The 23,269-nt window shown below is 44.8% G+C and overlaps 1 protein-coding gene across 1 annotated transcript in view; it reads left to right on the forward strand.

Moving 5' to 3' along the window:
* Positions 1 to 23,269, forward strand: part of nox5 (NADPH oxidase, EF-hand calcium binding domain 5) — a gene marked incomplete at both ends in the record, with an annotated part of 64,989 nt that overhangs the window by 28,928 nt on the left and 12,792 nt on the right. The window contains 5 exons of the mRNA XM_084334301.1: positions 4,435 to 4,567; positions 11,823 to 11,962; positions 17,436 to 17,654; positions 18,380 to 18,424; positions 21,777 to 21,901. Of these exons, the coding sequence (XP_084190427.1) occupies positions 4,435 to 4,567; positions 11,823 to 11,962; positions 17,436 to 17,654; positions 18,380 to 18,424; positions 21,777 to 21,901 (662 nt within the window). The remainder of the gene's footprint in view (positions 1 to 4,434; positions 4,568 to 11,822; positions 11,963 to 17,435; positions 17,655 to 18,379; positions 18,425 to 21,776; positions 21,902 to 23,269) is intronic.

Below are 23,269 nucleotides of genomic sequence, written 5' to 3' on the forward strand. Positions count from 1 at the left end.
ATAAATCACAGGACTATACAGTCCAGTATTTGAATCAATATAAATGTAGGTTATGAGATATATCCATAATACTTACAATACAATACATACATATGCTCTTGCCGTTCTTCTTCCCCCCCCCCCCTCAGGACCCCCCTTGGATAATCCATCCATTATTTCGTTTCTAACCAGGGATTACAATTCATATGCTAACCTTTATTCTCTCCACCACTTCTAACCAGATTGCAATGCTGGCTTCATTGACACCTAAAATTCTTGCTGTAGATATCTCTAGATAAATCACATCGAGATAGGTAAGAACCCATACCTTACGGCACATTTTATCCGGTTGAATCCAGCGTGCTATCAGCTTTTTAGCAGCCGTAAGACCGGACAAAATTTGTCTCGTTAGCTGTATAGAGGCTGTTAACTGAGAAACATCATTCAACAACAATACAGAAGGCAGTACAGGTATGGTCAGAAATAAAAATAATTGCGTGGTTACCTCTTCCCAGAATATTTTAACAGGGGGGCATTCCCAATACATATGCATAAATGTACCGATATCACCCCTTAGACACAAGGAGCATAGAGAGTCTTGTTTAAGCCCCATTCGGTTCAATCTTATAGGAGTCAGGTAAGTCCTATGAATATAATTAAGATTAATCTGTTGATGATCCGGGTTGCGTGACGCTAGTCGAACGTTTGCCCAGACTTCTTTCCAATCAAAATCTACTTCCAAGTCTGGTATATCCCTCCTCCAAACTGAGTCTAGGGGAAGGATTCCATACGAAGACGTAAGTAAGTGATGATAATAGTCAGATACGAAGCCTCTCGATGTTTCCCTTTCATAGAAGAATTTGTGATATCTGTGGTGCTCAAGTGGTATCTTTAATGGGACTCCATGAGCCTTCAAAGTTGCTAATAACTGTATATAAATAAGTGGAGCTGGTGAGGTTAAATTTGTTATGAATTTCATGATAGCTACAGAAACCCCGTTCGTTGAAGATATCTCCCAATGTATGTATGCCCTGCTTTTCCCATTTGGGATATCTGATAGGTCGTTGTGCAATAAGGAGTGCATTGTTATTGAATATGCGAGAATGGCTATGCCATTTATGTTGGTTAGTAAATTTTTTCTGTGTCATGCCATATCCGAATCACATGTGTAATAAGAGGGCCAAATTTCAAGTCGCATTGCTTAATTGATAATTTGGTGTATACTATATCCTGCAGTCTATGTGGTGCCACTATGTTTTCTTCTAATGTTCTCCAGGATACAGATGCTTGAGAATCAAACCAGGTGATCAGTGGTCTTAAAGAGAACGCTTTAAAATAGTGGTAGAAGTCTGGAAATGCTAATCCTCCGTCGGCTTTGTTTCTCTGTGCGGTGGATCTTTTTATTCGTGGAGGTTTGTTGTTCCAAATAAATTTATATGCGGTGGAGTGTAATTTTTTCCAGTAACCAGCAGGGGGGGGTAACGGTAACATTGAGCTAAAGAAGTTGATTCTAGGTAAAACATCCATCTTAACTATTGATACTCGGGCCTGTACTGAGTTTTTAAGTTTTGACCACCTGTCAAAGTCATTTGTGATCCTATCTTGGAGTCTTGTATAATTATACTTCACCATCTGGCATATAGTAGGGAATATTTCAACTCCAAGACATCTAAAGTGTTCTACCATTGGTATATTTCCTGGAAGGAAGTAGCCTTCGCAGAGACATTAAGTGGGAGGAAGGCCGACTTTGGCCAGTTTATCCTAAATCCCGATAGATTGCCAAAATCATCAATCAGCTTGAGAAGATGAGGCAGTGAGGTGGTAGGGTTTTGCATGAACAATATTACATCGTCCGCATATAAACTAATATGATGCTGTGTGCCCTTAATTGAGATTGGCTCTATGGATTGGGATTGTCTTATATACTGTGCTAAAGGCTCTAAGGATAGAGCAAATAGTGCGGGACTAAGAGGGCAACCCTGTCTGGACGAGCGCGACACAGGAAAGAGTATGGAGGTGAATTTACCTGTTATAATCATGGCCGATGGGTCTTTGTATAATACTTTTATCATATTAATGAATCCGTTTCCTAACCCCATCCTTCCGAGTACTGCCCATAAATAAGACCATTCCAACCTATCAAAGGCTTTCATCGCATCCAAGGATAATACAGCTGTAGGTGGAATGGCATCCTTGCTGGCGTCTAACACATGTACTAACCGTCTTATATTATCCGTGATCAGGCAGCCTTTTATGAAGCCAGTCTGATCAGGATGAACTAAAGATGTCATATGCTTTTGAAGTCTGATGGCTAGTACCTTAGCATACAGCTTAATATCGGTTCCGAGGAGGCTTAAGGGTCTATAACTACCACAATCGGTGGGGTCTTTGTCTTTTTTAAGGAGGACAGATATGAGTGCAATATTGCCGTTCTTCTGGAAGTTCCCCTCTTTGATTGAGTATAAAATCATATCAAGTAATAGGGGTCCAATTACATCCCAACATGAGAGGTACAGTTCTGGAGGGATACCATCCCATCCAGGAGCCAGGGTTTTATAAATTCATGAAAATGTCCGGGATTCAAAGACCTTCGGTGCGTAAAAAGACACTCACCTGACATATCGTCATGTAACTTGAGAACCGAGGCACGTAATTGGTGGACTGAGGTGGCATTCGAACGGCAACAAATAGATCTTTCGAACGGTATGTTTGGCGATAAATGCAGCCCCGAGCCGCTAGACGCTCGCAAAGTGCCGTGACTTGCGTGCGTTCCGCGCACGGACGGCCCGACGTGGTACCCCACCTGTTAAGATTACGCACATGGACACAGAATTTTTTTTTTTTAAACTGTGCAAGGTGAGAGTTCGTCTGCAAAGTTGACCGAATTCTTTGTTAGACCCAGGAAAACAGAGGATGCTGTAAATGCATTTGCATTTCATACTGTGAAACATCACAACAGCTACAGATGCATGGATTGGAAAAAAGACATTTGCAGACTCTGACACTGTTTAGTAGCCTTATATTTGGTTCATGGTGCCTCAAAATGTTTTTGGTTTGATTTATGTAATAAACATAGGTAATACATATGTCATGTTCACTAATGGGAAGTTGTGCAAATGTGCAATTCCAAAACGACATAGTGCACTTTTAAAATAATTAGATTAGTATCTTTGTGAGGTTACTGTTTTATTATTTACATTGGCAAGATAGAGATAATTTGTTAAAGCTGGATTTTCTACAGAAGAGGTATTATTTAGAACATTATTTCATATATATTTATTTATTTATTGTTGTCCAGTAAGACTTGAAAAGAGAGCTATTATTTTGTTACAGGTTGATTTTTAAGTTATTCTTGTGCCATTGAGATTAGTCAGAAAGTTAGGTTTTAGTTTTAGGCATAATAAAGTATGTTGATTGTTGAGTAACTTTGGTTTGGTGTGTCTTTGGTTATAGAGAGATATTATTGTGTTATATAAAATAATATAAATAATAATTTTCTATCCATACAGAGGAGGCATACTTTAAATATAGTATAACAATAAGGCATATTTGAGTCAACTTTGAGTATCATTATGTATCTTGAGGCTGGGGCCAGCATGTCCTCATTTTTGGAAATCAAATTATGGTCACCCTACGACTAGCCATCTACCTATAGCCACTAGCTATCTACCTATAGCCACTAGCTACTGTATCTACCTATAGCCACTACTGTAGCTATCTACCTAAAGCCACTACCTATCTACCTATAGCCACACAGTATATTTCGCAGAGTACATTTTACTCAAACCGAGTACATTTTACTCAAACTGATGTGTGTTGGTCTGTTTACAGGTGACCCATCTGGTGATCATCTATGACGGTGTGTTGGTCTGTTTACAGGTGACCCATCTGGTGATCATCTATGACGGTGTGTTGGTCTGTTTACAGGTGACCCATCTGGTGATCATCTATGACGGTGTGTTGGTCTGTTTACAGGTGACCCATCTGGTGATCATGTATGACGGTGTGTTGGTCTGTTTACAGGTGACCCATCTGGTGATCATGTATGACTGTTTGTTGGTCTGTTTACAGGTGACCCATCTGGTGATCATGTATGACTGTTTGTTGGTCTGTTTACAGGTGACCCATCTGGTGATCATGTATGACGGTGTGTTGGTCTGTTTACAGGTGACCCATCTGGTGATCATGTATGACGGTGTGTTGGTCTGTTTACAGGTGACCCATCTGGTGATCATCTATGACGGTGTGTTGGTCTGTTTACAGGTGACCCATCTGGTGATCATGTATGACGGTGTGTTGGTCTGTTTACAGGTGACCCATCTGGTGATCATGTATGACGGTGTGTTGGTCTGTTTACAGGTGACCCATCTGGTGATCATCTATGACGGTGTGTTGGTCTGTTTACAGGTGACCCATCTGGTGATCATGTATGACTGTTTGTTGGTCTGTTTACAGGTGACCCATCTGGTGATCAAACGGCCCCAGTTCTTCCATTTCAAACCAGGGGACTATGTCTACCTCAACATCCCAGATATAGCCAAGTATGAGTGGCATCCCTTCACTATCAGCAGCGCCCCTGAACAGTCAGGTAAAATTACACCTCTCTTTATAGTAGATTCGCACTATTATAGGATTATATGTTTTGATAACTAGCCTATAACTAGCCTATTATAACAGCCACATTGCACAATTGATAGTGATGCACGATATATCGGCCGATATGGCAGTTTTTTACACATCTGTATCGGTCCGATATCAAGATTGGGCCGATATATAATTTTTTTAAAAATGTATCTTTATTTTTTTATTATATATATTTTTTTTTACACATTTTGGCCTTAAATATAAGTTATTTCTGAAAATAAGTTACAAAAGTTAAAAATTTGTTTTGGAAAATAGCTCTTTATTTGATTATCATAAAAAAGTGTTTTCTATACAGAGATATCGACATCGGTAAATATCGGTATCGGCCAGAACAGCAATATTAATATCGGTTATCGGTATCGGCCACAATTTTCACATCGGTGCATTATTGCAATTTATTTATGCCCCCCACTATGAGAATGCAATGTCTGAAGCTGGTGATGTCGGGTGACCTGAGCTGCAATCAGGGCTTGACATTATCACCCGCCAAAGGCGGGTATAATTCGGCAGCGGCGTGTACTGTAACTCTGTCACTCTTACCAGCGGGTAGACCGTGCAGCATCACCGCTTTAGAGTCGTAGTGAAGAGTCTCTCTCTCTCTTTCTCTCTTTCTCTCTCGGAACGCAGTGCGCGCTTACTTGCGTTGCGCATAATGAGAGTCTCTCTCTCTCTCTCTCTCTCTGTCTCAAGTAGCCAAACTTTACACTATAAAACCGAACTGGATATTGCTCAGCCTATAAGTTATTAATTGCTTTAAGCAGCTGTGTGTGTGTGTGTGTGTGTGTGTGTGTGTGTGTGTGTGTGTGTGTGTGTGTGTGTGTGTGTGTGTGTGTGTGTGTGTGTGTGTGTGTGTGTGTGTGTGTGTGTGTGTGTGTGTGTGTGTGTGTGTGTGTGTGTGTGTGTGTGTGTGTGTGTGTGTGTGTGTGTGTGTGTGTGTGTGTGTGTGTGTGTGTGTGTGTGTGTGTGTGTGTGTGTGTGTGTGTGTGTGTGTGTGTGTGTGTGATTTTTGGCTGGTGAAAATGCTGAGTGGCTAGTGACTTTGGAAAACCACTAGCCACAGTGGCTGGTGAGCCAAAAAGTTAATGTCAAGCCCTGGCTGCAATGCTTAGCTAGTTTTGGTCAATTCGAGAGCCTGTGTGAACCATTGATGAAGCTAGCTAACCCATTCAGTTTCTCATAACATTTCAGCAGAAATCCAGTCATAACTTTGGTCCATTACTAGCTAGGACCAAAGTGGTGATACCCGACCAACCGACATTGCAGTCCCTAGAGATAAGAAATGTGTCAAAAGGGCGTGGTTTTGAGCCACTGCATTGTCGCTTTTAAATATTTCAACATAACATTACATTACATGTCATTTTGGTGGACGGTTTTATCCAAAGTGCATTAAATGACAATTTCTGTTGTGTGTGCATTATATAACCATAGACATTGCAATACCACAGAATAGATTTGACTTAGTTACAGTCGTTCGTTTCCACTGCTGGTTGTTTGTGGTTTGTGGTTCCTTTTACAGAAAACCAGTCATCTTGAATGTGGTTATTTCTACAGAAAACCAGTCATGTTGAATGTGGTTATTTCTACAGAAAACGTATGGTTATCGTATAACCCTAGTTATATGAGTATAGCGAGCACTCTGCTCTTAGTGGAACTATCCCTTTATCCACTCTAATAATGAATAATTTTCTCCACATACACACACCCATCCGCCTGGCCACACCCACATCCGCTCCTCTACATAAGCGGGGTCGTGGCCACACCATCAGCTCCTTCCCAAGTCTTTCACCACCGAAGGCGAAGACCACGGGGTCCTCAGTGAGTCAGAGCAGAGCGCTCGCTATACTCATATAACTAGGGTTATAGGATAAACATACGTTATAGATCATATAGCTTACGCTCTGCTCTTAGTGGAACACAGGAGCTGAGGACAGATGTACCCGCTGAGGCCCCCCACAACCATCAGAACCGGGGAGGACCCGAGCCCCCTGGACCCCCCTAGTGGAGGACGAGAGGGAATCGGATCCGACTGTGCGAAGAGGGTTTAGCACCTCAAAACGCACAGGGTGAGCAGACCGTGGGACTTACCTTCACTCAGAAGGACCCGCGACCACTCAGGCGCGCATCCCACATGCCACCAGGGAACGGACGGGAAGCAAAAACACCTCCGTCACAGCCCCCAACATCATGGGGTCGAAGGTCAAGAACCCAACCCCGTGGCAAGGCCGTAGCAGCGGAACGCGGAGGAGGTCCCAGCCCTAGGACAACCTGAGGGCCAGGACACGTGAATATTAAAGGCAACCAACTTGTGTTCAGCTTTTCGTTCAGCGTTTCTCTGATTGGCCACACGGCCAATCAATCAATCCACTAGCACACGCCCTCGCGCAAAGAGAGACGCGGCAAAAGCGCTGGTCGAACCAGCGGTGTTCTGTTGTGTGACTGTACTACAGCGGTGTTCTGTTGTGTGACTGTACTAAACACTTCCACCACATGACCGACATTTGACATACAGTACACCTCCTATCTATGTTGGGATTATGTTTGGTCATGACAAAACAATAAAAATCGCTACTGTTAGTAAGCTGCCACCACCCACTTCAATGACAGAGCTCTCATATTTGCGAATGCATAAACTATATCTTAAATTATGGCTATGTGTCTAATATGGCTGTCGCGAAGTCATTGATAAGCGACAGCCATATTAGACACATAGCCACAATTTAAGATATAGTTTATGCATTCGCAAAATATGAGAGCTCTGTCATTGAAGGGCTTCGTTCTACAACGGAGCACGGTCGCTGCTGCTGGAGCTGGACCGAGTAGAGCCGGCGGCGGTGCACGGATGCCGGGGACTAACCACCACATCGCCCCGCTGACGTTAAAAACGCGAAATAACGTTACTGATGTACAGTGACACCCAGAGTTTCTAGTTACAGTAGTGACGCGTGAATCGAGATAGTCCTAACACTAGTCTGTAACAGTGTTTATTATTAAGAGTCAGATAGTCCTAACAGTGTTTATAGTCCTAACACAGTGTTTATTGGTAAGAGTCAGATAGTCAGTGTTTATTATTTCATAACTGTATGGGCTTTGTTTATACATGTACAGTGACGAGTGAATCTAACTTTGGTTGTTAAAAACGCGAAACATAATAATCAGTCAGCAGCGCTCCACTGATACCGCAGCCCAACACAAGTGCGTTGGAACAGCAGCCCAAGCTGCCGCGCTGCCGCGCTTGCTCTTTGGATTTCATTTGGGACGGCTGCGCTTGCCTGCGCGTGGGGGCGGGGGGGCGCGGCCAATCAGAGAAAAGCCGAACACAAGTTGGTTGCCTTTAATATTCACGTGGCCAGGACCCCCCAAAAAAGGGGGCCTGGTGAGGCCAACGATGCCGCAGCATCGGGACCCCACCAGACGGTCACTGGTGACACCACCCCCCACATCGCCAGCGTATCGGACAGGGCCCAAATCAAGAGCAGGCCCTTCCCCCCTCGGCATGCCGCTCTGAATCACTCTATAAGAGGCTACTCCCCCACAACACTGCAGGGCCAGTCGGCGTGCCGGGGAGACAACCCCCAAGGAGGTTTATCCCTCAATCCAGGCAACAGGCCCCAAGAGCATAACTCGACCTGTGCCTGGGGCACTGCGGACTAGACAGGCGCCTAAGGGGTCTACTGTGAGAACAGTATCCCGGCGGAAGGGGCGTTCGGTATGCTGTGCACCATGTCGTAACCTCCACAAACCCGACCCCTCCAGCGGGGTAGAGGTTCAAGAGAAGGCTGACACAATTGGCAGACGTCACGAAAGGTGCAGGGGCACACTCTCGGGCAGACGGGGTCAAGCCCGGCCTCAACCCGAGAGTCGACTCTGCTACCAACACACCGGGGAACCAACCACCCCCCTATGTTTAGTTTAACAGGAGGTGGTTGTTCCTTTAACCCACCAAGAAAAACTCAGAAACATAACTTCGCGTATACACAGGCTATACAGGCAGTACAAGTGTTTTAGTTTTCAAAGGGTTAACCCAGGCCAACAGGTCGACGAGAACCTACACAGGGATGCCTAGAGGGGTTAACAGAAAAACCTCCTCGACAGCCCCCTCCCATCCCCGCCCAGCAGGGGGAGGGAGGGGTGGAAATAAATGGAGAAGGACCAGGCCCCCTAACACAGCGCAAGGTACAACACAGTATGGACCAAGCACGTCACTGTGAAGGGCAACTCGTAGTGGCATACACATGACACACACATCCACGACATCAATCCCTGCGACGCCCGGGCCGACCCAGCATTTTCCCCCCGGAAAAGCACAAAGTCCTTCGGGGTTCCAGAACAGTAGATCTGCGCCCCGGCGGACAACAGGTTAACTGACCTGGTCCGGCGCGACCAGAACCAGTCCCGCGTCCTAGTCACGCCATCATCCCCAGTCCTAAGAGGGGGGTAGGTACGCGTGTCGATCCAAAACATCACAGAGGGCGCCACCAAGATGGTCAGCACGCGAATGCACTGCTCCTGGTGGCCCACCCCACAGGCGTGAGACCCCTCCGTAAATGTATTGATCTACCCCGTCATCTCCCCCCGGAGATGTATGTGAGCCGTCGAGTCTAACCTAGTACACTGGCGCTCGGTAGAGATAAAAAATCTCCTTCCCAGCCGCCCGCATAAAAAACTCTGTTTCTATGAATTGGGCAACCAATGCGTGCCAGCCCATAACGTGGTTTTACATCGAAAGCACCCAGGGCCAGCGCTATGTACACATCGAGACCCAAAAAACACATCAATGGTGAATTCTAATAAGAAAACCAGACAACGTTCCCTCTGAGGGTAAACCCTGTCAATTCCGCTCTTTACACAAGAGGGGAAGACAGAGAATCCCCCAGAGAGACCTCCACGTGAGTAACAATTGAAAAAGATAGATGTAATTATTGAGCCAAGTGACCAAAGACCCAATACACATTTCAATAGAGAGCAGAGCAGAAAACAAACAGTTCTCAATGCATCGCATCACCCAACCTTGACAATGACAGTGGTCCGTAGTACGGAGCCTGAAAAAAGCCCTGACATGTAGCGCGCCAGCTGCGCGATGTTGGAGGTCGCAGCCAGGCTCTGTGTCGAGGCGATGTACACCTGGTCACTCCACGACGCCAACTGCCTAGCCGACTTCCACTGGGGAACCGGCTTTCTTAACGGCTCCCACACCATTTCGGGGCAAAGTATGGCTGCCATCGGGCTATCAAGCCGAGGCACCCCGTCCTTTAGCCCCTGGACCAAACCCACCACCCGCGTGACTGGCACGTAGGCGGGGGTAAGGCCAACGATGCGGGATATTACCTGTCCCTGTGCCACGTAAGCCTCCATTGCTGGGAAGAATGGGCAGACAACGCCCGTCTCTCACAGGACGACGTTGCCAGAGATGACCTATCATGTCATCAGGAACAGGTGCTGGCAGTGGCTGCGGCAACTCCACGCCATTAGCGGCTGCGGCCGCCGCCATGAGCTCGGGGAACAAGGCAAGCAACTCCCCTTGCATACCTTCGTCCACGTCACTCGCGTCCCTCGCATACGGGAGGCTGCACCGGGCACCATCGTCCGATGCGGCAGATAGCTGGGCATCTCGTCTCGGGGGTGTAGTTTTTAACCCAGTCCCAGAGTACAAGGAACCCCAGGGAGACGTAGCACTCCCTGCCACTCCCCTAGGGGGAGAGTGACACGTCTCCGCCAGGCCTTCGAACAAGAGAGCTCCCGCCCCCTCCATGTAATCCTCAGTTTCCATCGGAAATGGAGAAGAGGCGAGAGAACTCTCGCTCAGCTCCAGCACAACACTACAACCAGGCCGTTCACCCCCGCTGCTTGCCGTCTTACGACGAGAGCGAGCCGAGGCAAAGAGTCTGCGACGCAAATCCCCGGCCACCAGAGGAACTGTCCCCTGGCGGGGGAGCCAGGGCCGGAACCCGGCCACCTCACAGGAGATGGGGGCTCAACGGCCCCTCGGCGAAGGACACTCTCCTCCGGGTGCCGCCCAGGCGCACCTGCTTGCCACGACCGTGGAACCAGAGACGCCCCACGACGCACGGAGGACGCCGCGATAGTGAAGCGCTGGTGGAGGGTAGCGTTGTAATCGTCTTCACCCTCCGACGGTGAAGACATTATCTCTTTGCTTTTTCTGAAATTTGCGAGAGAGAAAAAGATACAATGTCAACGTAGCTCCTTTCCAACAACTATTTTGGCACTAAACTTAAAGTGGTGTGTTACAGACACTTTTCGGTGGTGAAAATAGGGAAGGAGCTGATGGTGTGGCCACGACCCCGCTTATATAGAGGAGCGGATGTGGGTGTGGCCAGGCGGATGGGTGTGTGCATGTGGAGAAAATTATTCATTATTAGAGTGGATAAAGGGATAGTTCCACTAAGAGCAGAGTGTATAACCAGTCACCAGCGTATAACCAGTCATGTTGAATGTGGTTCTTTCTACAGAAAACCAGTCATGGTGAATGTGGTTCCTTTTACAGAAAACCAGTCATGTTGAATGTGGTTCTTTGAATGTGGTCATGTTGTGTGGAGGCTTCATTCTACGGACAAACCAGTCTTGTGTTGTGTGGTCTCTTGTCCAGAAAACCAGTCTTGTGTTGTGTGGTCTCTTGTCCAGAAAACCAGTCTTGTGTTGTGTGGTCTCTTGTCCAGAAAACCAGTCTTGTGTTGTGTGGTCTCTTGGACAGAAAACCAGTCTTGTGTTGTGTCGTCTCTTGTCCAGAAAACCAGTCTTGTGTTGTGTCGTCTCTTGTCCAGAAAACCAGTCTTGTGTTGTGTCGTCTCTTGTCCAGAAAACCAGTCTTGTGTTGTGTAGTTTCTTGTCCAGAAAACCAGTCTTGTGTTGTGTGGTTTCTTGTCCAGAAAACCAGTCTTGTGTTGTGTGGTCTCTTGGACAGAAAACCAGTCTTGTGTTGTGTGGTCTCTTGGACAGAAAACCAGTCTTGTGTTGTGTCGTCTCTTGTCCAGAAAACCAGTCTTGTGGTGTGTGGTCTCTTGTCCAGAAAACCAGTCTTGTGTTGTGTCGTCTCTTGTCCAGAAAACCAGTCTTGTGTTGTGTCGTCTCTTGTCCAGAAAACCAGTGTTGTGTTGTGTGGTCTCTTGTCCAGAAAACCAGTCTTGTGTTGTGTCGTCTCTTGGACAGAAAACCAGTCTTGTATTGTGTGGTCTCTTGGACAGACACCCTGTGGCTGCACATCCGCTCCATGGGCCAGTGGACCAACCGTCTGTTTGAGTTCTTCAGACAGCCAGAGAGCCCGGGAGCCAGCCCCAAGAGACTGACCAGCCTGAGAAACAGGAGACATCTGATGAAGGCCCAGGTGGACACACACACACATCTTACAAAATACAGCTTTTTCCAGAATTGTCACGGCTGGACGTACTGAACCCAAAATGCAGAATGCAGACAATGCAGACAGGTCTTGGTTTTACCCAAATTACGGGTGTGTTTATTATCAGAATTGTAGCTAAGGGGCTACACAACCCGGACTGTATTGATATGTTAGATTAAACCACTAATGCAGAATATTAAATTAGCCAGACATTACAGGTACTCAAAATGGCGGACACTCTATTAACGGCGCAGGGACAGGGATACAAGTTGACCAAGCATTTTAATAGTAATAGTGAACATACATATTATACAACACAGCTCTCCTTTAATAATAGAATGTCAGTGCAACAACGTCAGAGGTAACGATAGTCTTTAACTACTAGTACTCGACCATTGAAGCGTGGAGTGGATGGAGAATAATCACACAGCACAGGGAAAAGCAAGATGGTGGATGGAGACGGTGGTCCTCTGGAGTTCCTACTCCAGAGGGCTGCAGACACACTTAGGATAATCCGGTCGTCGCTGGGGAGGAAAGGGTCTCGTACGGACCGGTCCTTGTATTCCTAGCGCCCGATGGCAGGATTAATAGCTATTAGTCCAAAAGCCCGTTGGCAAGGGTGATAGCTAGTTAGCCCCGTTTGTACTTAAGGCTAACCCGCAGAAAGTCTTCAAAGGTCTCTCAACGCTACTTCGCTCACACAAGTCACTATACGGTGCCAATAGTGGCTCGACAATCTTATAGTTGTATCTAATTAGCCGTTCGGCTCTCTATAACGATACGTTGCCTTTCTGTCCGTTTACAACTGCGCCAAACGTTACTTCTCCACAACACACTTTATGTTAGTTTTCCGTGGACTGAGTCTGTTCACCCACACAGATCAATACGCTCTCTCTGGTCTTGCCTGGGCATGTTCTGAACATGTCTAGAGGGGCGCGCGCTGGCGCCTACGGCGTTAAGAATGGAACATATACAAAAGGCGAATGATAAATACTGGCACGTAAAACAGATGACGTGAAGATATATATCTTATATATATAAACAATATATAAGTTATACAAAATAATAAACGCAGACTATGTTTTAATCTGGACCTTCAGAACAAGAATGGTAGAGTATACAGGCAGGTGTAGGTCATCGACGTAGGGGGTTCTCATACAGTCCAGGGCTTACGTGGCGCAGGGTAGTCAGACAAGCGAGGGGTCATAGAGGGAACCAGGTTATCAGACAGTCCAGGGAGTAGGCTAGTAGAAGGGTAGTCAGGCAGGCGGAGGTCATACATGGACTCCAGGGCACGAGGATAGGAAGAGGAGCCAGGTAGAGGACTGAGGGAATGGAGGACAAGACAGGGTTAAACATGGTTACACAGGTACAGGAATAATATACAGACGAGTGCTAGTATAAACAATGTCTGACTGGTAAACACAAAGTTAGGATCTGGCAGCACGATGACATCTGCGCCAGGTCTATATAGGCTGCGTAATCAGCAAGCAGATAGAGAGAGAGAAGCAGGAGAGAGAGAGAGAGAGAGAGAGAGAGAGAGAGAGAGAGAGAGAGAGAGAGAGAGAGAGAGAGAGAGAGAGAGACAAAAATATGGATAGCTAAGTTTATCTAACCCAGACTAGTTAACTTTATCTAACCCAGACTAGCTAACTTTATATAACCCAGACTAGTTCACTTTATCTAACCCAGACTAGCTAACTTTATCTAACCCAGACTAGCTCACTTTATCTAACCCAGACTAGGTAACTTTATCTAACCCAGACTAGCTAACGTTATCTAACCCTTTATCTAACCCAGACTAGTATAACCCAGACTAGTTAACTGTATCTAAACCAGACTAGTTAACTTTATCTAACCCAGATTATTGTCTGAGTTTTGGTATCATGGAATCATCCACTGTAGGCTACTTCAATCTTTTTTTTCAATGATAAATCAAATCTATGACAATCCGGCAGAAAAATAATGAACTTGATAACAGTGGTAGCTCAGGAGGTAGAGCGGTTGTCTGGTAATCGGAAAGTTCCCGGTTAGATTCCGGCTCCTCCTGGCAGCATGTGTCCTTGAGCAAGATAACTACTGCTCCTGATAAACAGATTGGCACCTTGCATGGTCGCCTCTGCCGTGGCGTGTGAATGAATGGGTGAATGTGAGGCATAAATTGAAAAGTGATTTGGATAAGCGCTATATAAATGCAGTCCATTTACCATTTACAGTATGTACACCTACTTTGAATGGAAATACCTTTGACAAGAAGGAACTGTAGGCTTATCTCCATGCTGAGGTGAAGCAGCTTGATATGAAGTTTGACCTTAAAATGCATTGAAAACCTTCCTGTACTGATTTTACTACCAAGAACAAATTACCCCCAAATGACTGAGATGCCGATTCACACAGGACTATTATTATCAGATTCCATGTTTGCCGAAATATGGTAGATAATTTGTGCTGGAATTTTCACATTACAAATTACAGACATGGCAGATTCACAGAAGAATAGGTTCACAGATTACCTCCACAATTATCACAAATTACTAGACATCCCCAGGTATCGTGCAAAAAGGAACACGCCAATATTATAGTAAAAACTGTCTTCTCCAGAGTCAGACAGGAAGATAGATACCAGTTTCCTCTCTGTGTGTTCAGTAGAAAACTATCCGACTGCAAGCTAGCCTAGCTTAGCACAAATGAATGGAAGCTGATACGGACCACTAGCCTAGCTTAAACTCCGGGAGAGGTGTTTTTGGCCAATAGGTAGGCTAGCTGGTCCATATCCACTTCCATTAATTTATGCTAAGCTAGGCTAGCTTGCAGCCAGATAGCTTTCTACTGAACACACAGAGAGGAAACTGGTATAAATCTTCTTGTCTGACTCTGAAGAAGATGGTAAGTGCATTTCACATAATGGTTGGTGTGTTCCTTTAAAGTTTGATGCAGGAGGAGTTGTTCCTTTAAAGTTGGACTCTTACAGGAGGAGTTGTTCCTTTAAAATTTGACTATTACAGGAGTTGTTCCTTTAAAGTTTGACTCTTACAGGAGGAGTTGTTCCTTTAAAGTGTGACTCTTACAGGAGGAGTTGTTCCTTTAAAGTTTGATCCAGGAGGAGTTGTTCCTTTAAAGTTTGACTCTTACAGGAGAAGTTGTTCTTTTAAAGTTTGATCCAGGAGGAGTTATTCTTTAAAGTGTGACTCTTACAGGAGGAGTTGTTCCTTTAAAGTTTGATCTAGGAGGAGTTGTTCCTTTAAAGTTGACTCTTACAGGAGAAGTTGTTCTTTTAAAGTTTGATCCAGGAGGAGTTATTCTTTAAAGTGTGACTCTTACAGGAGGAGTTGTTCCTTTAAAGTTGACTCTTACAGGAGGAGTTGTTCCTTTAAAGTTGACTCTTACAGGAGGAGTTGTTCCTTTAAAGTTTGACTCTTACAGGAGGAGTTGTTCCTTTAAAGTTTGATCCAGGAGGAGTTGTTCCTTTAAAGTTTGATCCAGGAGGAGTTGTTCCTTTAAAGTTTGACTCTTACAGGAGGAGTTGTTCCTTTAAAGTTTGATCCAGGAGGAGTTGTTCCTTTAAAGTTTGATCCAGGAGGAGTTGTTCCTTTAAAGTTTGACTCTTACAGGAGGAGTTGTTCCTTTAAAGTTTGATCCAGGAGGAGTTGTTCCTTTAAAGTTTGACTCTTACAGGAGGAGTTGTTCTTTTAAAGCTTGACTCTTACAGGAGGAGTTGTTCCTTTAAAGTTTGACTCTTACAGGAGGAGTTGTTCCTTTAAAGTTTGACTCTTACAGGAGGAGTTGTTCCTTTAAAGTTTGACTCTTACAGGAGGAGTTGTTCCTTTAAAGTTTGATCCAGGAGGAGTTGTTCCTTTAAAGTTTGACACTTACAGGAGGAGTTGTTCCTTTAAATTTTGACTCTTACAGGAGGAGTTGTTCCTTTAAAGCTTGACTCTTACAGGAGGAGTTGTTCCTTTAAAGTTGACTCTTACAGGAGGAGTTGTTCCTTTAAAGCTTGACTCTTACAGGAGGAGTTGTTCCTTTAAAGTTTGACTCTTACAGGAGGAGTTGTTCTTTTAAAGTTTGACTCTTACAGGAGGAGTTGTTCCTTTAAAGTTTGACTCTTACAGGAGGAGTTGTTCCTTTAAAGTTTGACTCTTACAGGAGGAGTTGTTCCTTTAAAGTTTGACTCTTACAGGAGGAGTTGTTCCTTTAAAGTTTGACTCTTACAGGAAGAGTTGTTCCTTTAAAGTTTGACTCTTACAGGAGGAGTTGTTCCTTTAAAGTTTGACTCTTACAGGAGGAGTTGTTCCTTTAAAGTTTGATCCAGGAGGAGTTGTTCCTTTAAAGTTTGACTCTTACAGGAGGAGTTGTTCCTTTAAAGTTTGACTCTTACAGGAGGAGTTGTTCCTTTAAAGTTTGATCCAGGAGGAGTTGTTCCTTTAAAGTTTGATCCAGGAGGAGTTGTTCCTTTAAAGTTTGACTCTTACAGGAGGAGTTGTTCCTTTAAAGTTTGACTCTTACAGGAGGAGTTGTTCCTTTAAAGTTTGATCCAGGAGGAGTTGTTCCTTTAAAGTTTGACTCTTACAGGAGGAGTTGTTCCTTTAAAGTTTGACTCTTACATGAGGAGTTGTTCCTTTAAAGTTTGATCCAGGAGGAGTTGTTCCTTTAAAGTTTGACTCTTACAGGAGGAGTTGTTCCTTTAAAGTTTGATCCAGGAGGAGTTGTTCCTTTAAAGTTGACTCTTACAGGAGGAGTTGTTCCTTTAAAGTTTGACTCTTACAGGAGGTGTTGTTCCTTTAAAGCTTGACTCTTACAGGAGGAGTTGTTCCTTTAAAGTTTGACTCTTACAGGAGGAGTTGTTCCTTTAAAGTTTGATCCAGGAGGAGTTGTTCCTTTAAAGTTTGACTCTTACAGGAGGAGTTGTTCCTTTAAAGTTTGATCCAGGAGGAGTTGTTCCTTTAAAGTTTGACTCTTACAGGAGGAGTTGTTCCTTTAAAGTTTGACTCTTACAGGAGGAGTTGTTGGGTACCTGCTTCGGTGGCATCCCTTTGTGGATTGTATTGTATCGAAAACGTATGCTTATGCCATATTTGTTTGTGTATTAAGTTCACTTTGGCCTTAGTAGAGTAGTATGGCCAGAACTATTTGGTGGGTGGCTGTCACTCAAAGCATTCTGCTAGTATGGGCGGAGCCCATCCAAAAATAGCCTGAAATCCTGAGGCTGGAAAATGGTGCTTTTGAGTACTTGATAAGAAATATAAAACAATGCATTTTTTTAAACCTTACAGATGTGTTCAATAGACTCACAAGAATTGTGTAAAGTTGCCCAAATAGTGCTAGGAATAGCAATGCAGGTCCCCTTTAAAGTTTAATCCAGGAGGAGTTGTTCCTTTAAAGTTTGACTCTTACAGGAGGACTTGTTCCTTCAATCTGTTTTCCAGGAGGAGTTGTTCTTTAAAGTTTGACTGTTTTCCAGGAGGAGTTGTTTCGGTCAACAAGCATCAGCGGGGCGGTGGCTTCCAACGAGGACGACGCCATCGAGCTGACTTTGTATCGCCAGAACGGCTCCAAAAACGGTCCGGTCCCGACGACACCGGCCCCCGCTCCGGTAGCAGGACCCCCGGGGCCACAGGAGCCCAGCCCAACGGACCAGCTGGGTCAGGCCGAGAGAGGAGAGGGGCCCCCACTACGAGAGGTGAGCTCTGAACTGGAGAGACATGCCTGGCTCCACCCCTGCCTGGCTCCTCCCCTGCCTGGCTCCTCCCCTGCCTGGCTCCTCCCCTGCCTGGCTACTCCCCCGCCTGGCCCCTCCCCTGCCTGGCTCCTCCCCTGCCTGGCTCCTCCCCTGCCTGGCTCATCCACAGCCTAAACACAACTTCTACTAACTGTGGCAGTGCTGAAAGCAGTGCAAAATAAATTGCTTGTATCCTTGGCGTGACATCACAAAGGGCAATACTTCCGAGCAGCTAGATCAGGTTTGGTTAAACGGAAGACTTCAAACCACGGTCAAACGGCAAAAGGAATACCTATGATGTCATCACACCTAAATTACATTTCAGACGGTCAAATCCATATAAAGAGACCCTAAAATGATGAGACCTTAACCCTTTCACTGCCACACTACAGAAGGTTAACCCTTTACTATCACACTACCGACGGTAACCGATAGTAAAGGGTAGTAAAGTAACCGATAGTAAAGGGTTAACGTTCTGTAGTGTGGCAGTGAAAGGGTTAACCTGCTGTTGTGTGGCAGTGAAAGGGTTAACCTTATGTGTATTGTCGCAGTGAAAGGGTTAACCCTTTGGTAATGCGGCAGTGAAAGGGTTAAAGAAAACGTCCTTGAGGAAGATGGACTGACTGGACTGTTGAAATAAAACGTGTTAAAATTATTAACCGGTTTGCCTTTTTTGGAAATTGCAGATCTCCGCGAAGTTGAATGAGAATCTCAGGTTCTGCAACATAAAGGTGAGTTGGTATGAATTATTTTCTACTTTCATCAGAAATACTGTATATCTAGTTATATATTTACACGCTGATCACTGTCTTCTCGTTGTACTGTGCTGTATGATGACAATACATCTAATATAGTATAGTATAATATAATATTGCCATTGGATCTCTTTGACCTTGACTGAAGTTATATATATAGTAGTAGTAGTAGTAGTAGTAGTAGTAGTAGTAGTAGTAGTAGTAGTAGTAGTAGTAGTTTTATTCAGTCATCATCTCACACAATACAATATGCACAATCATTTAAGTAGAGAAATGCTATTTTTAATCTAGATTAATCTAGATTAATTACAGAAAATTGTGAGATTAATTAGTTAAAAAAAAATTTATCTATTGACCGCACTAATATATATATATACTGTATACCATATTATACCATAATTGTGCTTTTTTCATGTGAGTTATTAAAATATTCATGACATCCTGTCAACATCCGGCCTGTTGCGTCTCAAGTCCCGTTCTATGACAAACCCAGGCCGGGGTGTTTTGTAATGATTTACAAACACGTTTTGATGTATTGTCTGATTTGTGTTGTACATTTAGTTTAGTTTATACATTTCTTTTATTATTTGGCGCAGTTTAAAAGACAGAATGAGGTAAGAAATAATATCCAGTTCAGGGAGAGGCAGAAAACCCAATGGGCTTGTTTTGAAGCCTCCACCTATTAACACGTTTTATAGTGTTATAAGATACTATATCAAATAGAAGAATAATCTCACTATAAAAGTGATGGCAAACAAATAATAACAAAATATATATATTATGTGTGTGTGTGTGTGTGTGTGTGTGTGTGTGTGTGTTGACATTTTTTAAACATTTTGGAGAAATGTTTCAACCGCTTAATTCAAAATATCCCTCCAAGTTCAGTGACATTTTGACAAACGGTCATTGATTTATAACCAGATCAGACCCATGATGCACGTGTTTGAAACGGGTTGATTTATCACCAGATCAGACCCATGATGCACTTGTGTGAAACTGGTTGATTTATCACCAGATCAGACCCATGATGCACGTGTTTGAAACTGGTTGATTTATCACCAGATCAGACCCATGATGCACGTGTTTGAAACTGGTTGATTTATCACCAGATCAGACCCATGATGCACGTGTTTGAAACTGGTTGATTTATCACCAGATCAGACCCATGATGCACGTGTCTGAAACTGGTTGATTTATCACCAGATCAGACCCATGATGCACGTGTTTGAAACTGGTTGATTTATCACAAGATCAGACCCATGATGCATGTGGTTCAACCGTGTTATGAAACATATCCTGCAGGATTTGTACGGACTGGACAAAAAAATTATTTATAGTCTGATTTGTGCTATGCCACACATTTTCATTTCTAGTGCCACCTAGTGGTCTAATTGAATGAAACAACAGGGTATGTTTTAGTTGCAAGCTCTGTGATGATTGGCCCAACTTCACGTGTGTCTATTTACAGTATGTGCTGAGCCACGCCCCCTTTTGAAGTTAATTGGTCAATATCTATTATATATCTAACGCTATTAGATAGATACAACTTTTGATGCTTGTTCCAGTAATGATCCACATGAAAGTTGGTAGCAACCAGACCTACAGTTTGAGGAACATTTTAAATGGTGACAAATCCAATTTGGCTGGCTTTATGGGTCCTTCAGGCAAATCTGTAGAGTGAGGATAGATGCACACACACACACACACACACATGCACACACATGCACACACACACACACACACACATGCACACACATGCACACACATGCACACACACACACACACACACATGCACACATATGCACACACACACATGCACACACATGCACACACTCACACACACACATGCACACACATGCACACACACACACATGCACACACACACACACACACACACACACACACACATGCACACACACAAACTTAATTTCAAACCTGTATCTGTAGAGTGAGGATGGATGCACACACATACACACAACTCAAAAGGCAACTGACATGTTACACATGTTATCCCTGATCCACCTTTCCCTCTGTATTGCTGTACTCCCTGTGTATCTGCCATCTGTCCTGTGTGCTCCCCAGTATGTTGTATTGTGATCTAGTCTAGTGTTGTCTCAGTGTGTGTATTGGTATTCGGTCCAGTCTCTGTCTTATTCTGTAATCTGCTCCCTGTCTGTGTAACCCCCAGCTGTGGCTCATTATCATTACCTCCTGTATATATACGTGCCGCCCCCTGTTTCCAGTGTTGCGTCATTGTTTGTAGTTAGGTTACCCCGTCAGTACCTTCCCGTGCTGTTCTTCCTATCTTGTCATATCCTATCTTGTTATCATTATCAATGTTGTGGTTGTGATTCCACACAGCACCCTTCCGTGCTGTGCTCTCCACGTTTGGTATCGTGTAAATCTGCCAGCTTATGCTGAGGTACTATTATCGTTTTGTTGTAGTTAAAGCCTTGTGAAGGAACAAGTAAAGCCTTTGTCAACTACATCCCGTTGTGTCCTGCCTGTCTCTCTACCCTCGTCCTGCGATTGAATCCTACACCTCTCCTGAACTCCGAATCCTCACAGACGTTCAGTGTGATAGTATAGATCACACTGTCTCTAGGCTCCGAAAGTTCTAGAACCTCTGGCCTAGGGACACTTGACATATTCAACGGCATTGACATTGAACCTTTTTCTCGTCTTCAAGAACAAAAAGACATTGGACCGTTCATCTTGATTGTTGTTTGCACATGTTATACAGTACATTGGGTTTTTGTGCTGTAATTATTATGTTGTAATAATTAGGGGTCGGTTTGTGGGAGCAGGGAGGTGTATGTCATTTTGTCACCAGTGGTGGTGGGTGTGTCTGTCTGGAGGTGTGGGTGCATCACCTGGGAAGAAGGGTAATTAATATCACCTGTGCCTGGGAACCATTCAGTGTTTGTTTGTTACAGAGAGAGGGTGAGGCAGGGTGCCTATATTTCTGTTGACCGCGCTACGCCACTCATTTACCATCAAAATCCATATACCATCTGCAAGAGCATGTAACCGAAGGCTGAAATAAACACCCTTGAATTGCAGCTACGGACTCAGGCTCATTCATTGGACTCGCGTGTTGGACAGATCTCCCTGCCCAAGCCCTCTCAGCGGCTTTTTAGTTGTCACTTTCAAATAGTCGCGTTACACTATAGAGGATATCACCATAGTCCAGGACTGATAAGAACGTGTGTGCGTGTGTGTGTGTGTGTGCGTGTGTGTGTAAGGCATATGTTGTAAAGCGCTCTGATTGGTGGGAAGACTCCATCCATGTACCATGTGACACGCGCGTGTCCCCTGTGTGTCTCAGTGCTATGTGGACGGGCCGTACGGGACACCGACCAGGCAGATCTTTGCCTCTGAGCATGCGGTCCTCATCGGGGCTGGGATTGGGATCACGCCCTTCGCTTCCATCCTCCAGAGCATCATGTATCGGTAAGAAGAACCGATGGGTTGATGCCGTTCATCCATACAGCTTCGGTTCACTTCTTTGAGCCATTTCTGAGCGCTGGAGAAAACATGGTGAAGGTTCCTCCAAAGGGATATGACCTTAAAGACTGGGTTAAATGGTTAAAGACAGGTATATGAGGGTTAAAAGCTAGCTGCTCCCTACTGCTTCCAGTCATTGTCAAGTCAAGTCAAGTCAATTTTATTTGTATAGCACATTTCCAGGCAGCGGCAGCTGGCACCAAAGTGCTTCACAGGCAGGTTGATAAAAACAAAATAATATGATGCAAGATATAAGATTAAAACACAGTAAAGCAATGAAAGTAATAAAAACAGGTAGGACACAGTAAAACAAAGAGGATAGAAGGGCCAGGGGTCTAGTGGTGATTAAGTGGGGGGGAAGGCCAAGGATAACAGGTAGGTTTTTAAAAGTGATTTAAAAGCCTGCACGGTCTGGGCGGCCCGTACGCTGAGGGGGAGGCTGTTCCACAATCTAGGCGCTGCGGTGGAGAAGGCTCTGTCTCCCCTAGTCTTGAGCCTAGTTCTAGGCACCACCAATAGCAGCTGGTCAGCTGATCTGAGGGATCGGTGGGGGGTGTGGCGGTGCAAGAGCTCGGATAGATAGGGAGGAGCCGTGCCATTTAGTTATTTAAAAACATTTAGGGCTAGTTTAAAATCTATTCTAAAACGAACAGGTAGCCAGTGGAGCGCGGCCAAAACTGGGCTGATGTGCTCATGTTTTTTTGTTTTGGTGAGGAGGCGCGCGGCTGCGTTCTGCACCAGTTGTAGGCAGCGAAGCAGGGATTTGTCGATGCCTGCGTAGAGGGCATTGCAGTAGTCGAGGCGAGTGGTGACAAAGGCATGTATCACCGTCTCTAGGTTACATTGGGAGAGGTATGACTTTGTCTTCACCAGGAGTCTGAGGTGGTAAAAACTGTTTTTGACTACGGCACTGACCTGTTTGTCGAATTTAAAATTGCTGTCGAAGATGACCCCAAGGTTGAGGGGGGCTGGGGGGGCACTATTAAAAACAATGACCTCGGTTTTCCCTTTGTTTAATGTCAGGGAGTTTTCGGACATCCAGCACTTGATTTCTGCCAGGCAGTCAAGTAGTGGTTTTATTTATGTTTTCCCTTGGGTGGGTTTTAAGGGGAGGTAGACCTGCACGTCATCGGCGAAGCAATGGAATGAGATGTTATGTTTTGCCAAGATCTGGCCTAGGGGGAGTATGTATAAGAGGAAGAGGGTGGGACCCAATATCGAGCCTTGGGGCATCCCGCAGGTGAGGGGGGCCACAGAGGAACTGAAGTCACAGAGTTGGACAGCTCTAGCTGCTCCCTACTGCTTCCAGTCCTT

This window comes from Notolepis coatsorum (assembly GCF_963971535.1).
Source record: "Notolepis coatsorum genome assembly, chromosome: 18".
Lineage (NCBI taxonomy): Eukaryota > Metazoa > Chordata > Actinopteri > Aulopiformes > Paralepididae > Notolepis > Notolepis coatsorum.